Source organism: Chinchilla lanigera, unplaced genomic scaffold, assembly GCF_000276665.1.
Source record: "Chinchilla lanigera isolate Chin_1 unplaced genomic scaffold, ChiLan1.0 scaffold00068, whole genome shotgun sequence".
In the NCBI taxonomy this organism is placed as follows: domain Eukaryota; kingdom Metazoa; phylum Chordata; class Mammalia; order Rodentia; family Chinchillidae; genus Chinchilla; species Chinchilla lanigera.
In genome coordinates this window covers 380978-405343 of record NW_004955469.1, presented here as the reverse complement: position 1 = coordinate 405343, position 24366 = coordinate 380978, and the positions used below count along the sequence as shown (strand labels likewise).

At 45.1% G+C, this 24366-nt stretch overlaps 1 protein-coding gene across 1 annotated transcript in view; it reads right to left on the bottom strand.

Moving 5' to 3' along the window:
- The window catches only part of Vsnl1 (visinin-like 1), a 103282-nt gene that overhangs the window by 48921 nt on the left and 29995 nt on the right, over positions 1 to 24366 (bottom strand). The window contains exon 2 of the mRNA XM_005400324.2: positions 6082 to 6248. Coding sequence (XP_005400381.1) covers positions 6082 to 6243 — 162 coding nt within the window. The 5' untranslated portion in view covers positions 6244 to 6248. The remainder of the gene's footprint in view (positions 1 to 6081; positions 6249 to 24366) is intronic.

Below are 24366 nucleotides of genomic sequence, written 5' to 3'. Positions count from 1 at the left end.
CTTTTGCCGCTGAGCTAAATCCCCAGCCCCTTCTTTGCCTTTTTTTGAGACTGGGTCTCACTATGCAGCTCAGGCTGGCCTTGAGCTCACTTTGTAACCTAGGCTGGCCTCGAACTCACAGTGATCCTCCTACCTCAGCCTCCCAAGTGCTGGGATTATAGGCATGCGCCACCACACCCGGCTAGATGTGAATTTTCTAACATCAAATGACAGAGGCTCTAATGATCACTGGGAGGCACATGGAATTGCTTGGTGGGAACTCTTTTGTTTATGTGAATACATTTTATTAAAATTTAAATTGTTGAATCAGTGATGATCAAATTGGACTCTAGGGCTCTCCCACCTGTCTCAGATGCCCTTGCCAGCTGTGTTGCTAATACCTAACAGTCTTTTGAGAACAAAATTTGGTGCAATAAAACAAGCAGTTGCAGGAGAGCCCTGCAGGACAGCCTTTTGGTATTTAATGACCTCTGAGAAACAAATTCTGTCTTTATCTGCACAATGAAAAGCACTAGGAATTCAGCATAGGAGTCTCATTTCGGGAAGAGGTGTATAAAGGTCAGGAAACCAAGTGACTGGTAGGGGAGCATTAAAAAGGCCTTAACTGCACCTTACCTGGCACTTAGGGGCTGAGGGCTTCCTGCTCAGGAGGATGCAGTGTCTAAGGATCTGTGATGGGTTCAGGATGGTGCACCTCATGCTGTGTCCAGCCATGCTGTCATCCCCCACAGAACGCAGAGTGGACTGCAGGGGCAGCTGAGGGCCATTTTCCTACTGAACTTTCATGGAGCCTCACATTCTTCCTCATGTGTCACTCCATGCTGCACTGAACTCCACACAGGGAAATACAACCTGTATCCTCACGACTCTAGGAGATGGTAAACACAATTCTAGGGGTTTTAATCATTTTTCCTTCCCTTCTTTTCTTTAGGACTTCACAGAATGAGGTGACAAACCAAACCTTATCATTTCCACCTTATAGATAACAAAACTGAGGCTCAGACAGGGAGAGATTTGGTAGACACAATACAGTGAGGGTAGAGCCTCACATCTGTCAGATTCCAAATCCCATGATTTTTTTCACTAAGCCTGGGACTATCTTTTCAACTCAACCAGAGCCAACACACTAACTCCTGATGAAAATATTCCTGAAAGTCAAACCCAGACATACATGTACATCTACTGGGGGCTCTGCTAGATTCGTTCATTTGTTTCTTTGGTTTTGATGTTACAGTGGCTAAGCAACAAGAAGCGGCACAGCCCTCCTCCGGGAAGAGGCCTCTCTGAGGAAGAGTGTTCTGGGACAGGTGTGTTTCCCCCCTCACAGAGCTGCCTGCTTCTCTAGACTTATCTTTTAAAACTGTGGCTGTTTCTCCACAACTGTACTTAGAATCGCAAACCTCTATCTTAATTTGTGATCTTGGGGTTCCAATCAAAATGGCTGTTGGAAACAGGAAATTCCCATGAGGAGAAAAATTAGGTACTTGGTTCGTGTTGGCAAAACCCCAAAGTTCTTCTCACCCTATCTTCACCAGTGCTGTGGTGAGAAGAATAGGGCATCCCCTGCCTCTTCTGTGAGCAGAGACACGGAAATCCCTGCGTGGGGGGTACAGGTACTCCCGACAGAAGGCATCCTTATTAGAAACAGAAGCCCAGAGCTGGCACATGTCAACAGAACAGGAGTAAGGGCTACACTAGCTGTCTAGAACTGCCATAACAGACCAGAATCTTTTTATTTTAATGGTTCTGGAGGCTTGGAACCCTAGATGGAGTGTCAATGAGGTTGCTTTCTTCCAAGGTCTCTCTCTTTGACTTGTGGACGGTTGTCTCTCTCTGTGTCTCCAGGAGGTCTTCCCCGTATATGCCCTCAGGTGCAAATTTCTCCTTCTGAAAGGACACCAGTCACACTGGGCGAAGGTCCACTCCAATGACCTCACTGTAACTTAATTCCATCTTAAAGAGGCCATCTCTACATAAAGTTACATTCTAAGCAAGATACTGGGGCTTAGAGCTTCCACAGAAGAAGCTGATAATAGGTACCAAGCTTGTACAATTTAAAAGCATGACCAAAAGTATATTTTGTCATCTATAATTAAGAGCAAAGAGCTCCTCCTCTCACCGCATTAACTAATTTCTTGTGTCAATATTTCACATTCAAATTAACTTCTTTGCTTTCCACTCTTGCCTTAGTACCAAGCATGTATGTCACAGCTCCCTGAGATGAGGCTGCACCTTCCTGATTATCCCGGAGATCCTGAACACCAGGCGGGCTGTCCTTTACTCATTTTTGTAATCTTCACCACAAGGGTTCCTAGACAGGAGCTGTGCAACCAGGGGCCAATACTTGCTGGTGTTTGCTGAGATCAGGTGCTCTGATAGCCCCTGGGCTTACGTTGACTGAAATGCAGCAACTGTTGTCTGCACAACTGAAGCATAAAACCTGCATTGCACTAGGAACTACCACACCCAGATCTGCTGTACAAGGTCACTGCAGCAGCTGCCAAGCGGTGGGTCCGGGGCTGATAAAGCGCTGCCTTGGGATCCACTGGAGAAACCGGGAAGTGAGCTGCAGTGGGAGTCCACATTCCTGTCTCTAATGTCTATCCCATCATCACTCTTTGTGATTTTAGACAAACTGCTTCCTATTGCCAAACCTCTATTTTAATATCTACAGCAGATCTAGTGTAGACACTGTTCATTGCACATGGGTCTCAAACACTTCCAAAATGGGCTTGTGGCTCCCGGCCTTGCTGATGCACATCTTCCGCTCTCCTGGTCCTGCCCAGTTTCCATCAGAACTGTTGTAGTGTGGCTGAGGTTCCTTTGGAACCTGAAATGCTCAAGTCAGCAGTGGCAGCCAGGCCAGGTGCTACAGGGACAGGAGGGAAGACCGCACTCAGCTGCTCTGCTCCCTGACAGGATTCCAGGATGGATCTTCACTAAGCAGAAAAGGAACTACTTACGGCGCCCACTTTCCAGGATGGTGATTCTGTCTTGCTGAATGCTTCCATTTTCTAGGACCATTAAAGAAGTTTTCCTCATTAGTCCCTCTCGTTGGCCTATTATATAAGCCACATCTTTCTCCCCAGCTCTCCCTTCTAGCTAGAACTGTCTTTCTTTCTGTGTATGTGGCACATTTCTTCTGTGATTCTCCCTTTATTTCTGTCCTTGGACATGTCTGGGAGGATAGAAAGACATTTCCTGCTTTCCACCTATCCAACAAAGGGCATGGACCAGTTTTAAATCTCACTGTGCTATTAATAAGTTGAAATAAGGGGCCTCCAGAACTATTAGCTAAGTTCAGAAAGGTGTAGGCCCCTTCTCTGGCACGAGAAAGCTCACTCCGACTGCATGGGAGGTGGGGGATGACTTCGGTCCCTGAGCATCAGCTGTACCATGGAACACGAGGCAGCAGCAATGAGTACACATAGCCCCAGCTTGAGGTGCAGGCTTTTTCAGTGCTGAATACTCCAGTGCATGAATGAAGTATCTCATTTCCTGCATTTTAAATGTTTCTTCAAAGGCGAACCTCTCTAACTGTAAACAAGTGATGAGGACTGTGGCACACAATGCTCTTGCACTCATACAGTAACACCTGCATGAGCTTTAACGACATGAAAGTGACTTCAACAAATTTCACTTTTCTGTACTTTCCTTGGAGATGAAGGTGAAGATGGTTCTGCTCCATGTGAGAAAATGGCAGAAGATGTGACAAAAGCTATGCGGAATGATATTACAGTCTAGGACATGCACTGATCCTGCTTCTCAGCAGCTGACATCAATTAGATAATAGACAAAATATCTCTCCAGGAAATAATTAACCACTCAGTTCTTAGAACGTCACAGTGATCTTACACCATGAACATATATATTTATTCTTCTAGACATATTTAAGGATATAATTTTGTAGATTCCTGCAGGAGCCGTCAGGTGCACAGCACTGAATTAATCACAAGCCCGGGTTGCTGATACTCATCAGTGTCTGGTCATTTGTTTTCATTGGTTAGTGAGCTTTTAATGGAATAAGGAACTTGCAAACCCACCACCAAAGACACCACCCCACTGGACACCATCTGTGTCTAACCACACCACAACACCCTGGTCCCTTCCATTGTTTTCTGCATTAGAAAACACCTCAATTTCTGCATTCTTTATGCACTTCCTTTCCTTGTTATAGCATTTCATTGCATTTATTTATAATCTTGTAAAAGCATGTTTTTATTTATTTCTGTTTAATTTAGAATCTTTAGAACTCAATTCTGCACTTAATGTTTTAGTATTGCTAGAGTTCAGCCACTTTGAAATATTTTATCATGTAAATATACCACAGTTTATTTTTTACTTTCCACTTGATGGGCAGTTGGGCTGCTTCCCAGTTTTGCCACTGTGAGCAATGCAGTGATGAGCGTTCTCATCCATGCCCCTCCGTGCACATGTGCAAGACTGGAACTGCTGGGTCATTGACTATAGAACATGTTCTGTTTAAGATTGGGTGATAGCATTTAAGATTCTATACAAGCATTGCACACATTTGTATATGTAATTTGGATAGTTCATATTACTCAAATTGACATTTGCCCCAATTAAATGATAGAAAAAATATTTTCTATTTGTTTTTCAGACAAAAAAAGTTTTAAAACTGCATTTCTTCCATAAGTGTAATGCTATATAAGTATGTACAAACTGGAATGTCTTAACCTGTGCCACAACTAGAACCAAAATAATCTATAAACTCAGAAGGCAAAGCAATACTCTTGCAGAAGAAATTATTCTTTTATGAGAAAGTTCTATCTAACATTCATGGGAAGGTCAGCTTCCAAACAGTATGAAATGTGAGTCCATGCTGTTGACACTGATGTGCCAGTATGTACTGCATCCCTTTTTTCTAAACAGGTTGTAGTGAAAACCTGGGTTCTTGCCTGCACTTGGGGAGACTTCTTGGTAAAACAGCCCTTGTAGGTAATTTCTCTTTAACTATGACATATACATTTTTTTAACAAGCCTAACAATATTTCTTTAGCAGCTTGTCCATACTCATTAGCAAACAAATTATCTGAGGTTTTTATTGTTTTTTCATGATGCTGTCATCCTCCAAATTGTATTCGATATATTGATTTAACAGTTACTCATCCTATTCAGATTCTTTGACTATCTCTGGAACTATATATACATGTGGGGTCTGACTGAAAATACAGTGTGTGTTTAAATTAAAAGAATTTATTATAGTAAAACACATATTGCCATTAATCCCCCTCAAAATAATCCCCCTTTGTTGGAGCATATTCATCTCATCATTCTTACTACTTTTTTAAAAAGTTCAAGTCCTCTTTTGTTAGTGTTTTTAGTTGCACTATCATGGCTGCCTCAATGTCCTGAATCGATTCAAAATGTTTACCTTTCACGATTATTTTTACTTTGGGGAAGAGCCGGAAGTCACACAATGCCAGATCCAGTGAATAAGGTGAATGAGGACACAGTGTTATGCTTTTATAAGCTACCTTTCCATTGGATGGCACCTAGCAGCAGCGCTGAATGTTTGGTCACACCTAATGGGGACATTCATGAAAGAGGACTTCCAGAACCGCTTCAGAAAGTGGCAAGAATGATACGATAAGTGTTCAAAGTTAGGGGGGTATTTTGAGGGGAATTAATGCCAATGTGTCTTTTAGTGTAATAGTTTAAACATTTTTTAATATTCACTATATATTTTGATCAGCCCATAAGACACACACACACACACACACACACACACTCTCTCTCTCTTTTTTATAGTATTAGGATTGAATCCAAGGCTTTTTTTGTGCTCTATTACTGAGCTACATTCCCTACCCTTTTTAAGTTTGAAACTGAGACAGGATCTGGCTAAATTGCCCAGGTTGGCCTAGAACTTTTGATTCTCCCCTCAGTCTCCCAAGTACATGGTATTATAGGTACATTTCCATTTCTTAAAAAATGCCTATTTTTCTTTTGGATAGAAAATCGGGACTAAACAAACTGGCTACTAATGATCGCATGTGCAGCCTGCCTACCGGAACACAGTCTTTTCTGGCCTAAGGAAGCAGAAGCCTCGGGGAGCCTTACCTTCACATAGAGCTGCTGGAATTCCTCGAGGTTCAGCCTCCCACTTGGACAGTCCTTGAGGAAGCCTTTGTACCACTGCTTGAGTTCATGCTCGTTGAACTCGGTGCTCTTCACCAGGTCCTCCATGACCTCTGGGGCCAGCTTGCTGTTCTGCTTCCCCATCCTGCCTGAGGAAAGGCAGGCAAAGACAGCTTGGTGAGCGGGAAGGCACTTCCAACTGACCTAGAGACAGCAGAGTTCTGAGCAGCCCAGGGAGCTCAGTCTAGCCATCTGCTTGGCCTCCCCAGGTCTCCCTCCTTCTTGGGGTGACAGAAAAGACAGGATCAAAAGAGACTTTGAGACTGTGGGAGGCTCACCCTCACCCTCAGCAGTCATGATCACACAGCATGGGTTCCTCTTTATGCTATTCTAACAGGTAGGGGGAAGCTCTGTGCTCCTCCTTTTATGAATTACAATTCATTAGCGCTTGCTACCAGAGTTTTAATTTTTTCTTTTTGATGGAAGGGGGTGGGCGGGTGGGTAACCAGGTCTTGAACCCAGAACCTCTTACATGCACTCTGCTACATCTCTGGTCCTTTTGTTTTTATTCTGAGACAAGGTCTCACTAAATTACCTAGGTTGGCCTTATACTTCTGATGCTCTTGCCTTGGCCTTCCAAGTGGCTGGGATTGCAGACTGACGACACACTTCCAGCTCATGTCAAATTCTACATTTAGATCATGGGGCTATTAAATGAGATTATTGACAAGAATAAAAATACTCAAAATAAAATTATCTAAAACTAGCTTTGAAAACTTGATGAGCAATCATAAAGCATCTCAGTTGGCCTTGCTCTAAAATTTTACTTTTTAAAAATGAAAACCACTCATTTTCTTTAGCCATATTAATTCTTTACTTCTCTCGTCTTCATATATGCTCTACAGTGTCCTCAGAGTTAACAAACTTTTGGTGGCTTTCTAGGGCTTGGTTGGGGAATTGTAGTTGTTGCTACTGATTGGAAGTAAAAATTATAGGGCATAAAATAATATTACCTATATCAATTATGTGCCATGTTAGGTGGCCAACATTACAAAAGAGTGCAAGGAGTTAAGGTGTATTTGGAGTCTTTCCTGACTGCTTCTCCTGACTGTGCCATTTCCTATACATGTTATTTGGCATAATATTAATAGTCTTCATTAATAAAGCAGAGGTTATAAAACTCATTCAGTAATGACTACTTAAGAAATAACTAGCAAGAAAAGTCCCAAAAAAGAGCCGGGCATGGTGGCGCACGTCTGTAATCCCAGCACTCGGGAGGCTGAGGCAGGTGGATCACTGTGAGTTCGAGGCCAGCCTGGGCTACAAAGTGAGCTCAAGGCCAGCCTGAACTGCATAGCGAGACCCAGTCTCAAAAAGACAAAAAAAAAAAAAAAGAAAAAAAGACCCAAAAGAGTATTTTGATGCTAAAATAATTCCACACACCTCTCCCACACTCTCATGAGTGTGTACCTCTTTAACTCTGCCTAACAAATCTTTCCGTGCCTCTCAAAACAAACAAATAAAATAGTTGTTGCATTAGTGCTGAAAAGTTAAGGATATTTAAAAAAATTTTCCCTTTCATTTTGTAGCTTTAAAATTAACCAGAGATTGATTTTAAAAGTCAAGATAATTTTGAAAATCTGAAGGACCACCAGAATAAGAAAATTACCAGTTAATTTTTAAAAGCTAGTTAGAAGAGAGTGAGTTAGGTTTTGAAGAATTTACTCAAGAGGACCCAGTTCTGCAATGTTCTTGAAATGAATCTGCTCCCAGGCTCTAAGCAGGTTTATGCTTGCAATAGCTCAGGAGGGGTAAGTTCATCACATACTTTATTGTCATTATTTTTTTTAAATCTTCTCCTCCAACAAGATTCCACACCCATTGTCAGTAACCTGCTCTAACACTGAACAATTCTTTCACTGTGATGAAATCAAACCATGCTTGCTACTCCCAGGGAAAGCTTCCAGCCAGTACCAGCAGCCTGGCAGCATAGCACACCTGGTAACATTGGAGCGGTCAGTTGTTTCCCAAATTTCCCTGAGAAGGAAATACGCCCTTTATCATGGTGCTTCTCTGTTTATTTTTGCTTTTAATTTCAAGTTTCAAGTCTCTTATTAGCAACTGTCTCTTAATTATAAGTTACTGTGGGATTCCACAGCTGGATTTGGAAATCAAGTGGGTACTCAGATGTCACATTTAATTAATTTAGGTAAGAAAACTGTAATTCATGGTTATTCTGATAATGTAAAGATGTATTGCCAAGCCTTTTGGTACCTCACTTTGCTCTTTTCAGTACAAGCGCAAACCTTCATTATTAAACCAGAGTCCCCGGTCACAATAAGCACTACTGAAGGTGGAGTGCTGGTTGTGCAGAAAGCATGTCAACTCTACAACAGCTGGGGACAATGGTGAGGGCAGTTCCCCGAGACTCAGAATGCCTGGGTAACTTGTACAACACCACAATGAAGGGACAACAAAGTTGGAATTTGAGCCCAGGTCTACAGGACTCCAGTGTATAATCACAGAAAGACAAGAGGACAAAAGGTATTTCAGAGAAAGCAATAGAAGGAACAAAAGCAAGGTGAGAGAAACCAGGATCTGTACTAAGATGGGAGGAAAGATAGATCTGTCACTTTGGCAGACTGGGTGCTTTGTTTGGAAAAGACAGATATGCTAAAACTAAACTCAGAAGTGACCTATATTAATGATGGGAAAATGGATTAAAAATATTAAAAACCACCTCCCCCAAGAACCCTAAGAAGTCCAGCAATGTTCAGTGAAAGAGAGTCTGCGTTGCCTGCAGATCGCTTGTACCGCCTTCACCTGCTCTACTAACTGGGAGAGGGTGGTCTCCTGCACACTGGGTGTATTTTTGGGACTGTGAGTTAACGCTCATGGAGACTCGCATGCATAACTTCATACCTCAGGCTGAGGGCTCATGCTGCAGCCTTGCCGAGGTATGCCTAGTGATGGGTGGATCCTGCTGAAAGTCAAGTTCTAGCCTGGCTCTGAGTGGTGTTGCCACTGCCTTCATCAAGCCCCGTCAGGTCTTGCCCAGATTAATGACTGGCCTCCTCCCTGAGCTCCCTGACTCCAACCTACTTTCCACATGGCTGAGTGGATTTCTGCAATACCAACCTTGTGATCTGTTCCCCAAAGCTCTCAATATTCCTGTCTCCAGGACAGAGCTCCATCTCCTTAGCATGACAAAGGTCCTGCCTACTACCAGCCTCACATTCTCCCAACCTTTCATTTCAAATACTAACAATAATTAGCTACTAATAGTCCCAGAACTGCATATCCCACACATCCATGGCTCTGCACATGCCCTTTTTCCTAGAGGGCTGTCCCCGTTGTCTGCCAGGGCCAGTTCCTCCTGAACCTTTTCTCCTAGGTATCTCCCATGCCATGTAAACCTCCAAGACAATTATTTCTCTATTGGATTGTTAGTTTCTTGGGAGTGGACTGTCTTTTATTTATCTTTGATTCTCTGGTAACGTGTACTAAGTGGTCAACAGATTTTTTGAGAGAATGATTGAGGGGGACTGAAGCATTTGATATATTTCTTCCCGGGAACACCAGTCTCATAATCTATATACATGGAGAGTCAATGCAGTCATTCAATATAAAATGCAGCTCACAGGCAGGACGGGTGTCTCAATGCTGTGGGAAACAGCCTTCTGTCCAAGGGATGGGACTCTGTTCTCATCACCTAATTCTTTTTTTTTTTTTTTTGTGGTTTTTCTCCGGTACCGGGAACCGAACTCATGACCTTGCGCTTCTCATCACCTAATTCTGAACACCTTAAAGGTAGTGCTCACATCTTTTATCTCTTTGTCCTTGGTAACTGGCATAGAGTGGTACTGAGTAACATCTGATAAATAAATGAAAGTGGGGATGGAATCGTGCTCCAATCCCAGGCTTCTTTGGTTCTGGGCTGCAGTGCTACTAGCTGTTACAGTTTAGGTCAAATGTCCCCAAAAGAGTCATGCTCATAGGTAAGGCCTGCGGGAGGGGAGTGCATGGTGGAGTGTGACACTTGTCGGTGGACTAGTTCTCTGAGGAGTTTATAGTCAACTTGCTCTTAGGAGTGGGATCTGGTCAGAGGCACTGGGTCACTGGGGATGTGGCCTGGAAAGCTCTCTCTCCCCCACCCACTGATCTCTCTCTGCTTCCTGCATATGAGGAAAGAACTGTGTGTCCTTGAGACTCCTCCTGCCATGCCTCCCTGCCTTGCAGCTGCCTTGGGTGTGGACTGAATGAAGCCCCTCCAAACTGTGAGCCCAAACAAACTTTTCCTCATTAGAGCTGTGGGTGTCTGGTCTTATGTCTTAGTGACAACGAAGTAACTACGTTGCTTTCATTATGGGAACAGGGTGACAGAAAGGGTAAAAATGACAAGCAAATCTCTTCATGCCCCCAATAAAGAGGCACCATGCCAGCACATGAGGGAAGCACTGAGGCTCTGTCTTAACTCACTGTGTGATCTGCAGTGAAACCCTTTCCTTCCTCCCTAAGTTTCCCCATTTAAAACACGAGCAAGTTGGACCAGACGACCTTCAAGGCTATTCCCATTCTATTTACTGTTTTGCTGCACAAAGTTCTGTAACTGAAAATACGGGCCATAGACTTCAGCTTGGCCTGTCTTAGCCACACCGGCTTCATGGATTTGTACCTGTGATTGTACCTGTCAGCACTTGAGCATTCTGCCACCCAAAAAGGGAGGGGACAGAAGCCAGAGTGTATTATTGCTGAGCTGGTGCTCCAGGCAAGAAGGTAAGACCCCACCCAGCCCCACACCGAAGGACTTTCTCACTGCTTGAGTCGGTGACAGAGAAGGCTGTGCCAGGCGTTGAAGGAACTGGCGCAAGGGCAAGAGAACTTTGTGAGGACAGAGCTGGCGGGGGAGAACCTGGCGCTACCTATCCCACATGATACCTTGAATAGACGGCATTTTTGTTTACAACTTTAGTGTACAAAAGACTTTTGTGCAACAGCATTAACTTATATAATGACACCGTAAGAAAGAAGTAATCGTGACTCCCTTTTTACTGATAAGCACTTGGAAGGTCAAAGAGGAAGACAGAGAGAGAGAGAGACATTAAGTAACTTGCTCTAGCACAACCAGTCAATAAAAGCTTAGCGAGGAACAAACAGTTCTCTTGAACCACCTTGCCTTTCACTCATGGCCATCGTGCTCTCTCATCTGGACTCCGCAGTCCTTCTGAGCTGATCTTCCTGTCTGAAGGCCACTCCCTCCTGTCAGGCCCTACCGGTCTCAAGAGCAGAGGGGCAGAGCATGGAAATGCGGCCAAGCGAATCTGCTGAGGGCCAAGGACCTGACAGCATCCATGTACTTCCCTACTGGCTCTGTGTGTGCGCGCACGCTGTGTGTGAGCTCATCCATCACCACGGGCGCAGCAGGGCCTGCTGAGTACCAGTGGCACAAAGAGCTGCGTGGCTGGCTCCTCCCAGGTAATCTGGCCATAGTTCGGCTGGCCTTGGAGAGATTCACCCAAGGCAGGCAGCTGGGATGGAGCAGCCTGCCCACGCATGTGTGGACACAGCTGCACAAGCACATCAGTGGGGAAACAGGCCTGGAAAGAGGCCCAGAGCAGCAGGAGAAAGGGCCTTCTGGGCTCAGCCACAGCCCCCTGGAATGCATGCAGCGCTAGTACGGCGTGGGAATCCTATCTGGGGGCTCAGATCCTCCTTGGCTAGATCAAGGTCCGGTTTCCCCCCTGATGTGCTTGTGCAGCTGTGCCCACGCAAGGCCCCTCACCTGCACAAAGAAGGGCCTGCAACTTCACCTCTGCCCCTTTCCTCCTATCGCCTGTCAGACTCGGTCCAGTCCTGCCTTTTCAATGTGTTTCTCCACCTGGTCTCCGTGCTGTCCTGCTTGTATATGACACCATGGTTTTGAGTCAGTAATGACTTAGGGGCAGCTTCAACCAACCAAAGCAGGTAGAAAACCTGGCAGGAAAGCCCTAGGGACAACCTGGTTTGGTGCACAAGGCCCTGTGCTAGGCAAGGTAGGGCCTACGGGAACAACAGCCTGGCAGCCTCAGACCTGGCTGCTGGGGATATTCGCAACCTTGGGAGATGAGGCCTCATGAAATAAGTGCTCATGGCAGAGAGCTGTGCACGGAGGGCAGGCATAGACTCACCAGTCAGAGAACTTTGCCTGTGACCCATTCCTGGGGAAAACCTTTAGGCAGTGTTTCTCAAACCTGGCTGAAACAGTCACCCTTGGCTACCTTGTTAATGTAGCTTCGCAGAACCCTCTCACAAGAGGGGAATCTGTACAGTTCACTGACGGCTCAGGGGACATAATCCTAACTCAACCTGGGCCACACCATGTGAAGCACGAAGACATGTTAGAGTGGGTGGACTAAGTGGAAAATACTCAAAGCAGCAGAGCTGTGAGCCAAGTTCTCTCCAGTTCCCCTTCTTCCCCGCCTGGCATCCTGGCTGTGAAATCAAGATCTTCATGCTAGAGACTAGCACTAAAGTTCAAACACCACAGGCCTCAGAAAACCTGAAGCCGAAAGCTTTGCCTCTGGGTGCTTCCGGATCAAGCTTTCTGGTTTCCGGTAAAAGAGTTTGAGTGTTAGGCAGGGGATGAGTTTTCTCCCATCTTGGGGGAGCAATGGCAGGGCTGTAGGAAGGCAATCTGCTGACCTGCCCAGGCATCCCTGTCCCTGTCCCAGCTCTTGTGGCCTGGAGGCACGTTTATCTCTTTAGGAAATATTGAAACTGCTCTCTTAGGATCATGTGAACAAATCATACTCCCAGAGACTGTTCCAATTATCATGCTGTGAAGTTGCCCAGCACTTTGTGAAGGTTTTATTTTCTAACAGAGGCAAATATCTGGATCTTTCTGCTCCTCTCTTCTTCCTCCTCCCTAAGCTAAGGGCTCCCCAGGCTCCAGCAGCACTCCCAGGGCAGTAGCAGCGCTGATCAAAGCCTGCAGCTTCAGCAGGGAGGCAGCCTTTCCCACTTCAGTCCCTGATGGCATTGCCTCACCCAGAACCTCCAGGGATTACAGCTGAGCCTCCCGCCCGCAGCCCACAAGCATGAAATAGACCGTGGGGCATAGGCTGCATCCTCGGGGACTTAAAATGGTGAAGCACTTATCTCATCTACAATACTCAAGGAAAATACTTTAATGGTGGTGGCAGTAGCACTTTTAGGGCAAGTGACAAGAGATCTTCAAGAAAGTAGAATAAGTACCTGAAGACAAAGAGTGGGCCCCAGGGAATAATCAACTAACCCAGCCCCTTGTTTCCTGGGGGATCCCCAGGAGGTGAGGGCACTTATCCCAGGGAATAGGAGGAGCCGGTAACAGAGCCCAGCAACGTCCTCAGGAAGAGGACCACATGACCTTGTCACACTGTGGCTGGGGAGAGTCGCACATGGGACTAGGCGTGAAGAGGGGACCCTGTTCAGTCCTGCTCCAGCTGCTTCCAGCCAAGGTCCCACCTCAGCTGTCCCTTCCTAGGGAAGGGGTGGAGAAGCTGAGGTGACTCCAGGTCCTGGCTATATGCACATCTCTGACTCCAGGCTGGGATCCATCTTTAACTCTCATAGGTAGTCCCAAGCTAACCCTCCATCCCTGGTGATTTGGGGACCACAGAATCTGAGACTGCTGTGCAAGAGGTCCAAAGGGCCAGCAGCCCTGTGGGCCTCAAGGCTCAGATGACCGCCTCTTCTTCCTGCTTACCAAGACACAAAGAACACATCCCAAGCACCTGAGAAGCGAAACCCAGACCAAAGCCACACTTGGTACCTGTGTGGGCAGCTTCCCATCACTGGGACACAGTGTGACCTAAAGGAGCAGAGGTTTCCTCTGGTTTAGTTTCAGCGGAGTAAAGGGCTGGCCCCAAGGCAGAACACAAGGACAGAACCGCAGGGCAGGAACACAGCCTTCTGGGTCCCCAGTGACTCACCCCTTTCGACAGGTCCCACCTGCTGTCAGCCGTTCAGCTTCTGACTCATCACTGGAGGGATCCACTGAGGAATAGCCAGCCCCATGGTCCAGTCACCTTCCAGCACCTGAGACTGCGGGGGTGTTTCAGGTCTGAACCACAGCAGGCCCCCAGTGCTGATCTATGACTTTGAAAAAGTTTCTACTCAGTTTTTCTTGTGCCCTGTTTCACTGGTTTCCTTTCCTTTCCTATCAGGGCTCAATAGCTCTTTTATTTTCACTTGGACTGAGTTTAATGGGGAAGTGTATGCTGGAGCCAGACGTGGTAACAAATGATACCGCTGGTAGATCTGAGCATAGGACTTAATTATTATCAATAAGTCCCCGAGCCCAGTGGACTCTCTGTTTGTCAAATGGAGTTGGTATTATTTGCTTATGGGGTTGTTATGAGAATAAATGAGGTAACAGGCTGAGTTCTTACGGCAGAGCTTTGTCCCATGCGAAGCAGGTGTTCAGCAACAGGGGTCGTTCCTGTCCTCAGTCTGGGATCTGGCAGGCTCAGCTACTCTAGAAAAGGGGCAGGTAACCCTTTCACACTGACAGAGATGTCTAGGAGTCACCTAACCTCAACATCTGGCATCAGACCCAGGGTGTTTGCACAGGAGTACACAGAGGTGACTCAGGGAGATCTTGTGGTGGCTCTGCTTTGCTTCCTACTTGACCTGACGAGGGAGTCACCTGAAGATATCACAGCCCACAGAGCACTGGCAGATGAAGCAATGAGGTTTCCACTCAGCTCCCTACTCACCCAAGGGTAGAAGTGTGAGCTGATTAATGGCCGGTCACCTTTCACTGGGGACTGTTTCAAGCAGCTTTTCTGAATCTTATTTTTATTTCCCAATCATTGTCCCCCTCATACTTTGGATGAAATTCAGGACCTCTGCACTGACATACATCCTCAGCGTTTTTTACTTTTTATTTTGAGGCAGGGTCTTGCTAAGTTGTTAAGTTGCCCAGGCTGGGCTGGAACTTGGAACTGTCCTGCCTCAGTCTCCTAGAGTGCTGGGATTACAGGCTCCATTCTCTATATTTCTGAGAATTGGTTTCTATGAAAAGAAATGGGCCATCCTTGGCAGTGTCAAAACCTCACTTAGCTCTGTGAGGTAACAGAGGAAATGCTTTCATTAATAATCACAGCCTTCTGTCCAGCAGATTGTGTTCTAGGTTGTGCTGCCAAGTCCTAGCAAGGAAGGACAACGGCCGCATCTCAGAGCCGCAGGGAGCTGCTGGGAGGGTGGAGCAGGCGGGAGCGTCCCTCCCCAAGCAGCGCTGTCATAGGGCTGGGCCTTCCCTGGAGGCAGCTCAGTGCACCTGGGTGTCAGCAGGAGGACAGACTTGTCGAGTCTACAGGAGCGAGGGGGCTCCAGGTCAGAGCCCGCCCAGCTCCCGCCTCTCCAGCCGCTCCTCTTCCCTCTCTTTCCCCACTGCAGGAGGAAGCCCTCCCTGTAGTCATTCTGAAGAGTATCTTCGGTGCATGTGGGTGTATTTTAAATGCAGACAACTTTGAAATTCTCCTGTGAAGACGGCTTTGTGTGAATCAGATGTTCTGCTTGAAGGCACAGTGATGCGGAAATTAGTCAATTCCTTTATTGATGCCGCAAACTTTACCTCCGCAAGACTGCGTGTTTCTTACCTGCAGCTCCAGGCAGCTCCGAACCCTAGATGACCTGTGCAGCTGCCTGCTCCCTCCTTCCCTCAGCCGCGGCAAACTCAGCGGCTCCCCAGACGCCACGGCTGCCCCTCGCCGCTCCCGGTGCGGGCCGGAGCCGCGGGCTGCAGACGCCTCGGTCTGTGTGTCCCGACCCGGCTCCAGCTGCGTCTCCGCCCCCTGCGAGGCCCAGGGCGGCCGCTCGGCTGTCGGCTGACACAGCGTGGTCTCCTGCCTCCCGCCCGCCCGGCTCTTCGGCCTCGGTCCGGAGCCCACCCTGCGCGCCAGCCCGGGTCGTGTCCAACTTCTCTGCTCCACCTCATTCTCGTAAACTCCCAGCCATACCCCAGGACACGGAGGCAGCACCTCTGACGATTTCACAGCTTCCCTTTCTGTGCCCTGGGGCGCTCGGCAAAGCCACTGCTCCTGCGCCCCCTGCCACGGCAGCCTGTCACACACGTGGCCGCCGCAGCGGTCTGGGCGCCTCGGGCCAGCGCAAGCAGTCACCCTGCTTGCCCCCTCCTCTCCTGCACAGGTCCCGCCTAAGGCCGCAGCTCGGCAGTGCAGTGGGGAGAACGGACGCGGGGACCAGAGATGCCCAGGGAAGCCACCCAAGGCCGCGTGGACAGCAGCACACTTCTGTGATTTGGGGGCAAACCTCTGGAAGCTAAAAGATGGAATGAAGAGTATGTGAGGAAGCACGCCCTCAAAATGATCTCAAGGAAATAATCGCACAAGTCTGCGAGACATTCAGGGAAGAGCATTCACCCCAGCATGGCTTAAAAGGATTTTAGAAAGGACCCTGTAAGAAACAACCTAATGTTCACCATAGAAAACTGCTGAAGTAACTTGGTAGAGTTACACAGTGGAAATTATGCCATTAAAAATGATACAAGACCTGCTTTGACATGGACTGGTGCTGACTCAGTGGCACTCATTTAAATTAAACACATAAATCCACAAGCAAACTACGTATTTTCAAGGCCTAACACTTATCTGAGGACATATATTTAATACCATAAGCTGGAGGAAGGAGATGGAAGATATGAGAAAATTAAAAATCCATACTCCCTCCCACAAGATAGCCACTCTGGGAGGCTGAGGCAGGAGGACCACAAGTTCAAGCCCTCCTGGCTAACTCAGTGACTTAGCAAGATCTTGTTTCAAAAAAAAATAAGAGGGTTGGGGATATAGCTCAAAGCAAAGCACTAGGTCCAATCCAAGTCCAGAAAAAAACAAAGATACAAGAAAGTCTATATAGACAGCAATGATATTGTAGTATGAACTGAGTAATATGATTAACATAAGTGCATGCCTGGGACCCAAAAAGAACGATAATATTGCAGTAAACTTTTAAGTAGGAAAACCAGGTCACAAAATGGCACAAGGTCTGGGGATGTAGCCCAGTGACTTAAATGCCTGCCTGGCAAGTGCAAGATCCTGAGTTTGATTCCTGGTACCAAAAAAAAAACAAAATGGCATGAGGCACTCACAGTATCACCTTGCTTTTGCTTTATGTACACACACAAGCTTGTGTGCACAGGAAGTTTGGCCAATTTGTAATCTATACCACAATCCTAAGAGCAGCTGTAACTGCTGGCAGTGTAATGCTAACATTTCACTCTCTCCTCCAATATCTTACTGCACTTTTTTAGTGAGCACATATAACATTTATAATCAAAAAAGACATACATAAACAATTTCTATTCCAACAAATAAGCACAATGTCTATTGTCCCACTGCCGGCTCAGGGTCCTGGAAGGAACGTTGTTGGGGTGCTAATCTGTTAGAGCTGCCTCCTTTCCGAACAGTTCAGAGCACTATTTTCAGACCCACTGGTAGGCCAAAGGCCTTTGATTTTGTGACTGTTCTTTCAGGTCTGAATAAAGTGCTAATTATGGAGGAGCTCGGGAGAAGCCAGGCTGACCTCGCAGCTCTCTGCAGAAGCACTGATGTGGAGATACAGCGCTGCAGTTAGATCCCTGGGTCAGAATCTGCTGTCAGTCAGTCAACTTTCTGCTGCTGTTTTGGCACTGATGAGACTGATGATAACAATGCTCAAACCATCCTGTTATCGCAAGGCTTAAATAAGACAGAAGAGAAGAAAGAGCTTCATAAGTGCTAAAGTACTAACAGATGTTTATTATAATGACTGAAATTCTAATTCAAATATGGAAAACTCAAAGGTAGATGACTCCATAGACCATCACTTCTGGGTGCGTGAGCCTGGACCTGAGGCTGTCCAGTGAACCGGAAAGGGAACTACCCAAAGGACAAAGGCAAGGGCCTTTGGAAACAGTAGCATCTCTGGGACAACTTTACCCGCCTGTTTTCCAGGAAATGAGAAAATGAAAGCCCTCCATTTTAGAACCTCAGCCTGGAACTGTTGTCCACAAAACCAGCTGATACCTTTTGGAAAAGTTTCCCAGGACTCTCCTACAGGCATGCGTGGGTTTTCTGTGCTTTGACAGCAGCATGGGCCCATATCTTTCCTAAAATTTCCACAGCCAGGTTTCAATGAAACCTCAACTCTGCCGATGTTTTCCTGTGACACTGGCAGAAATTTGTGTCCCAATAAACTCAGTTCTCCCCATACAAGCTCTATGAATGTTTTCACCTCACCTAGTAGGCCAAGACATTGTAAGAAACAGACAATAGAGGCAGTGTCTAGATTGCTTCTACCTCTTAATCTGGTACATTTTCCATGACTGTCAGGACACAAAACAACTCCCACCCAGAAAAGAGTGGGCTTCATTGGGGAAGAATAAAAGGAAGGAATAGGTTTCAATTACTGGCAGCAAGGAGGAAAGACACCTGTTGATCGGCCTGGAGGGGGTTCACAAAGAGAAATTTGAGGAAGGGAGCCATGTGGAAGGAGATGCACAGCCAGGTGCCCCTTGGCGGGGTCTGGGAGGCCAGGGTAGGCAGAGCATGTTTGCTGCCAGGTACCAGCAGGGTGCCACCCCTCTCTGGTGGGGTTCCTGTCTTTGATGTAGGTCCAGCTCTGAATCCGGCTCACCCTGTCCTTGCTTGGTCTTTGTGAAGTATCTCACAAGGCTGAACAAATCACTTTTTTGTGGCACATGAAAAATATCTCGGCTGAAAGGGATGATGCCAAGGCTGGGAGAACTAAAATTAGACCTTCCGGTTGTGTTGGGCTCTGCAGCCCAGTGTGCAGGCTGCTAACTTGGCTTCCTCCACCTGCCCCCCTCCCCTGTGAGAGCCTTCGAGAGCACAGGTAACAGGTGCTGATGAGGAGGATACTTGGCTTCCTCTGGCACCCTGTGAGGATGACAAATGCTTCTGGGGCCGTGTCACTGCCACTTGGACAGTATGTTGAGTAGTACTTGGTTTGACAGGATATGCTTCGACACAGCTAATTTGCAGATTAAGATGAAACCATATTGCTTCTTCCCATTAATTTAATGCCCTTCCATGGTGAAGCCAAAGGAAAACTCAAGACAACAGTATGTGTTTGAATAGTACAAATATTTACCTTTATCTAAGAACTTTCAGCTTTGCTTACATAACCACTGCAGACCGCAAAGACCAGGTCTCTGTGCTGTGCGGTAGTGTCACCTAGGGGGAGGATGGACCTCAGAGCTAAAACAATAAGGTGAAATGCCCCCTCCAGCTCTTCTACTGGCTGTGCCTCTGGGAATGTTGTGGGGCCTATCTTATCTTGTTCATGCAACATGAAATGGTTTTGCATTAATAACTACACCCAAATATTAAATGAAATAGTAAATCTACATGGCTTATTTTTGGCAGCAATAACAAGTTTATATAATCAATGACTATATTTGCATTGATGGTTTCATTTCATCTTTACAGCAAGCTCATGAAGGAGATACCTTTATAACTTCATTTTACAGTTGAGATAACATAGAGAAGAAATTTGCCTAAGACCACATAGCAAGGAAACATGGGGCAGAAATCAGAACTCTGGCAGGCTCCCTGTGCCAGCAGCAGACTTCCTCCCTCTGCTTTCCTGCCTGGACCCTGCCTGTCTCGGTGTGCTCCTTTCCCCAGGTGAGACGAAGTCAGGGGCTCTGAGGGGGATCTGTTAGCTCACGAGTGCCTGCTTCCAGCCCAGGGTGAAGGCAAGGGGCTCAACACAAGAGCAGCAATTCAAAGAACAAGGAATGTTTAGCCTGCAGAGGCAAAGCCTCAAGAGAGGAAATTTGAGCTTTCCTCAAATAAATTCAAGATTTACTGGAACAAAAATAGACCTATAGATCAGCATAACAGAATGAAGCCTCAGAATAGACCCAGCTCTATATAATCACTTAATATATGATCAAGGACACTTTCCAGAGCAAGGGGGAAAGGAAATACAATTTTGTAAGTAATATCATCATTCCTTGATAGCAATTTGATAAAAAGAGTAAGTTAGAACCATGATATCTACATACACATATTTAGGAAAAAATTACATTTGGAATAAAGACAAGTATTGACAGGTTACAACATTAAATTTCCCTATGAAAATTAAGTCAAAGGGAAAAATTAGAAACTGAAAATATGACAGAAAAATGTTAAGAGCTCTCTCTCTATATATATACATATATACATATATATGCATATATAAATCAATGTTAATTCTAGGGAAATCAGCAGAATCACAAGAGATAAATGATCAAAGGGTATAAACAAGTAATTTACACCAGAGTATACACAAATAGCAAACAAACCACGAAAGACTCCTACATGACCAATTTGTTAAGGTTGAAATGGAATTTTTAAGACTAAAAGGAAAGGTAGGGTAGAAACTGCAACAGATAAGACTGGGACACATAAGCAGGTAAAGATTAAAAATTGAGAATGTCTAAGTAACTAGGAAAAATACAAATGACAAGGGAACATATTCATAGCATATTTATGTCTTTTAAGTACTAAGGGCACCAAAAAATAAAGGAGAAGAGGATTTTGATAGCAAGGTAGGCAAAGGACATGAACAGAATATGAATAAAAGATGAAATATCAATGGCCAAATAATGAAATACAGTAAAAGTGTATGGTACAACCTACTAGAAAATGTCAGAAATCAAGAAGCATCAGATATCAACACTTTGGATTCTAGGAGATAACATTTTATCTACATAGGGACTTATTTATCAAGGCTTCATTTAATAATAGTGACAACTGTGCAACTATAATCATTAGAGAAATGGTTTGTAAATTATGGAACCTTAACTCACTGAAATAAGAAAATATGGCTACAAGGTTGAAACATGGCAAATTACTGATGATATACTAAGTGGAAAAAGCCAAGTGCTTGGCTTGCTTCCTCCTCATGAATCCATTATTTTCTAGACTGTCTTAATGAGTGGACCTTCAAATTACCCAGAAGTAAATAGTCCTTTATCGTTCTCCTGTGATAGGTTCCCTCTTGTTTTTTATCTTCTTGTGGCTTTAGGAACTTGAGTCCCTGGAAGGGGATAGCAATCAGCCTGCCTTTCCTCCTCCGTGTATCCATCTCCATTCCTTTTAGCTTTTTAGAGGAGTTTTTCAATCTTCAGCACTCTTCTTCAAAAGTTAGTAGTGACACTTATTGAGATAGCAAAATCTTCCAAAATCGATAAGGCTCTTTCCTTTCCTACATCTAACCCAAAGATTAACTGTCACAGCACAAGAAATGAATGCGCCAATGAAAACCAAACCAATGAAGATGCCTACTCACTCTACTTGGGCCAGTAATTGGCAAGAGACCATAGGGGACGTATTTGGTTCTACCTAATGAACACCTTTACGGGACTGTGGTCATGTAACACATAATGAAGTTTGGTTACAACTGATTACATTTGTAATAAGATCCCATCTGATTATAATGACACTGAAAAATTCCTGTTACCGAGTGACATCCCAGCCATCCCCAACACCACGTTGTAGCACAAGGCATTATTCACATATGTGATAATGACGGCTTAAACCTACTGTGTGGCAAGTCAAGTAGAAGCACAGCATCTATAAGGATATCCCTCATATAATGCTTAACAGTAATATTGGATAACTGTGCCACTGTTTTATGTATTTACTGCACTATATTTTAATTGCTATTTTACAGTGCAAAACAGGCCTGCCATGGTGGGCTAACAGCAGCTCACAGATCTTGCATTCACTGTGTCTCTGGTGGCACCCAGTAGTCAATGCAGAGCCTGAACTACACATCTATGTTTGTGTAAGTACAATCTAGATGCTCACTACTGAACTACTTCAGGACAAATATGTCCTTTTCCAATGAGAAACAGGCTTAGAGAAGGAGCCAGCTTTATCCAAGAGCTTAGAAAACACCTGTGGCAGATGCCAACTCCCCAGCTCATCTCCCAACTCCAAAGCTGACATTCTCTTCAAATGCAGCTTCCACCTGGAGCCAGTCCACAAAAACATGCAGATGTTGGAAGAAATGAGCTTACTCATCTTACAGAGAAGCATAAGACGAAGGAGAACACAATGGGTAAGACCTTGTTTCTGTCTCAGAGACTCAGAGAAGAGCCAGGACTTTGTCAGTCAAGTCAGAAATTGAGAAGTCAGCAAAAGCTCTTCCAGCCTTGTCCTCAGTTCTAATTAGTTAGAGATTCTGTCATTTCTAACCATGAATTCATCATCTGCTTGACACCTTTTTGATTGTGCCTTACTTCATACATTCCTTCTTTTGCAGCACTATCTAATTAGTCTTCCTGTCTGCAGTGTCTGTCTTTCAAATTTAGTCTTAACATTGTCAGCATAGTAACCTAACTAAAATAAATATTTGACCATTTCAGGGTTTTGGTGCCTTCGTGAGACTTGAAGGGGGGCTGTGATCTTACCCATGCCCCTTGCATATACTCCCTGTCTGTCTCATGTTCACACTAAACCGTCATTTTCTTTCAATGTTTTCCCAGGTCTCCCTTAGTACAGCAGGAATCTGTTGATTGACACAAATGAACAAATGAGATTTAATAAAGACACTTCATAATTGTCCTGGTATCTTTACTAATTCATCTTCTTTACTATAAGCTCCATGAGAGTGAGTATTATGTCTGTATTATTCACCATACTATGTCCAGTATTTAATAGCCAGGTGACTACATAAGTGGATAGATGAATGAGTAAAACACTGTAATAGATTTATTTGATGTTTTGAAAGGCCAGAGATGGTCAAACATGTTTATGGGAATGAAGGAAACGTCACATGAGAAGCAGCCTTTGTAATGATGAATGAGGAATGTCAGGCAAAAGGACAGAAGGAGGTGTAGAAGATCAAGGCACCTTTAGGGATCTGGGAGTAGGAAAGCACAGCTGGAAAGAACATGGTGGGCAGGATAACCGAATGGGTTAGATTCGAATCACAGCATTAATTTTCACCATCTAGATGACCTCAATCAAGCTATTTATAGACCTCTCAACTTTCATTTCTTCACCTTATAAGAAACCTTAAGATTAAACATCCAGTCCCTAGGGTGAATACTAAACACCGCACGACATATAACAGGCAGTTCTCCCCTGAGTCTTCTTCCTCTCCTCTTTCCCAGTGTTAAGTGTTTGGTTTGGCACAAGTATCTCAGGCTATTCCAACCACTGTGTAGCAGTAAGGGCCCCTTTCAGACCCAAGCCTCCAAAGTTCTCTGGGCAACCAGTTCCTATCTGCATAGCTCATGGATCTGACTGTATGCATGCATGCACGGCTCCAACTTATGAAAAAAACAAAGGCTGATGGGAAAGAAGGAATGCATTCTCTGGTTGGTGCCTTAAGGTTTCATTCATTTACTACCTATATCCAAATAATTTGGCCCTTTCTTACGTTTTCATAGGGCCATGATGTACATGTATTGTCCAATGAACACATTTTGAGAGTGAAATGATTATGACTATTTTCACCAGGACAAGGGGCTTTGTTCAGATCTATCGTAATTAGGGTGTATGCTCACCCCTCTTTTCTACTTTCACATCCTACGCTCCCTCGTGTACTGCACTTCAGTCATGCTGGCACTGGGGCTGTGCATAATGTCCATGAGCTGTGCTTATGCTAGCCCCGTGCAGGACAGCACACGAACTGCTCTTTCTCCACGGAATTCTCTTCTCTTGAGAGCTTCACAGCTGAGTCTCAGCCTCAGGCCACTACCAACATGTCACTTGCCAGCACTTTCAGGCCTGTTTGATCGAACCTCTCCCCAACACACTCTCAGCTACTACTGACCCTATTACCCTATTTCTTGTGCTCTGTAGTGCAATTTACACAGTGATTTTTATTCACCGTTTTTGCAAGAATGCAAGCTCCAGGAGGGTAGGACCTTCATCTGTTCTATTCACCACTCTGTGTCTAGAACTATCCTGGTACCAAGTAAGTGCTTAATAAATATTTGCTAAATGAGTATCTTCGAAGTATACAAAATTTAAATAGAAAAATAAGAGATGGACAACAGGAAACAGGGAGATGGAGTATTTGTAAATGAGAAAGGGATCTAGAGACGGACGGAGTAGGAGGGAGGGGAAATAAAAAGAATTAAGATGTGCTGTGTACCTGCACCGACATCCCATGAGGAATGTAATCAGTATGTACTGCAAACACGTACTAACAAAGATTTAAATTAAAAAGAGTATTTTAACTTTCTGTTCTTTTAAAATATGAGCTCCCTATCTTGACAGTGAC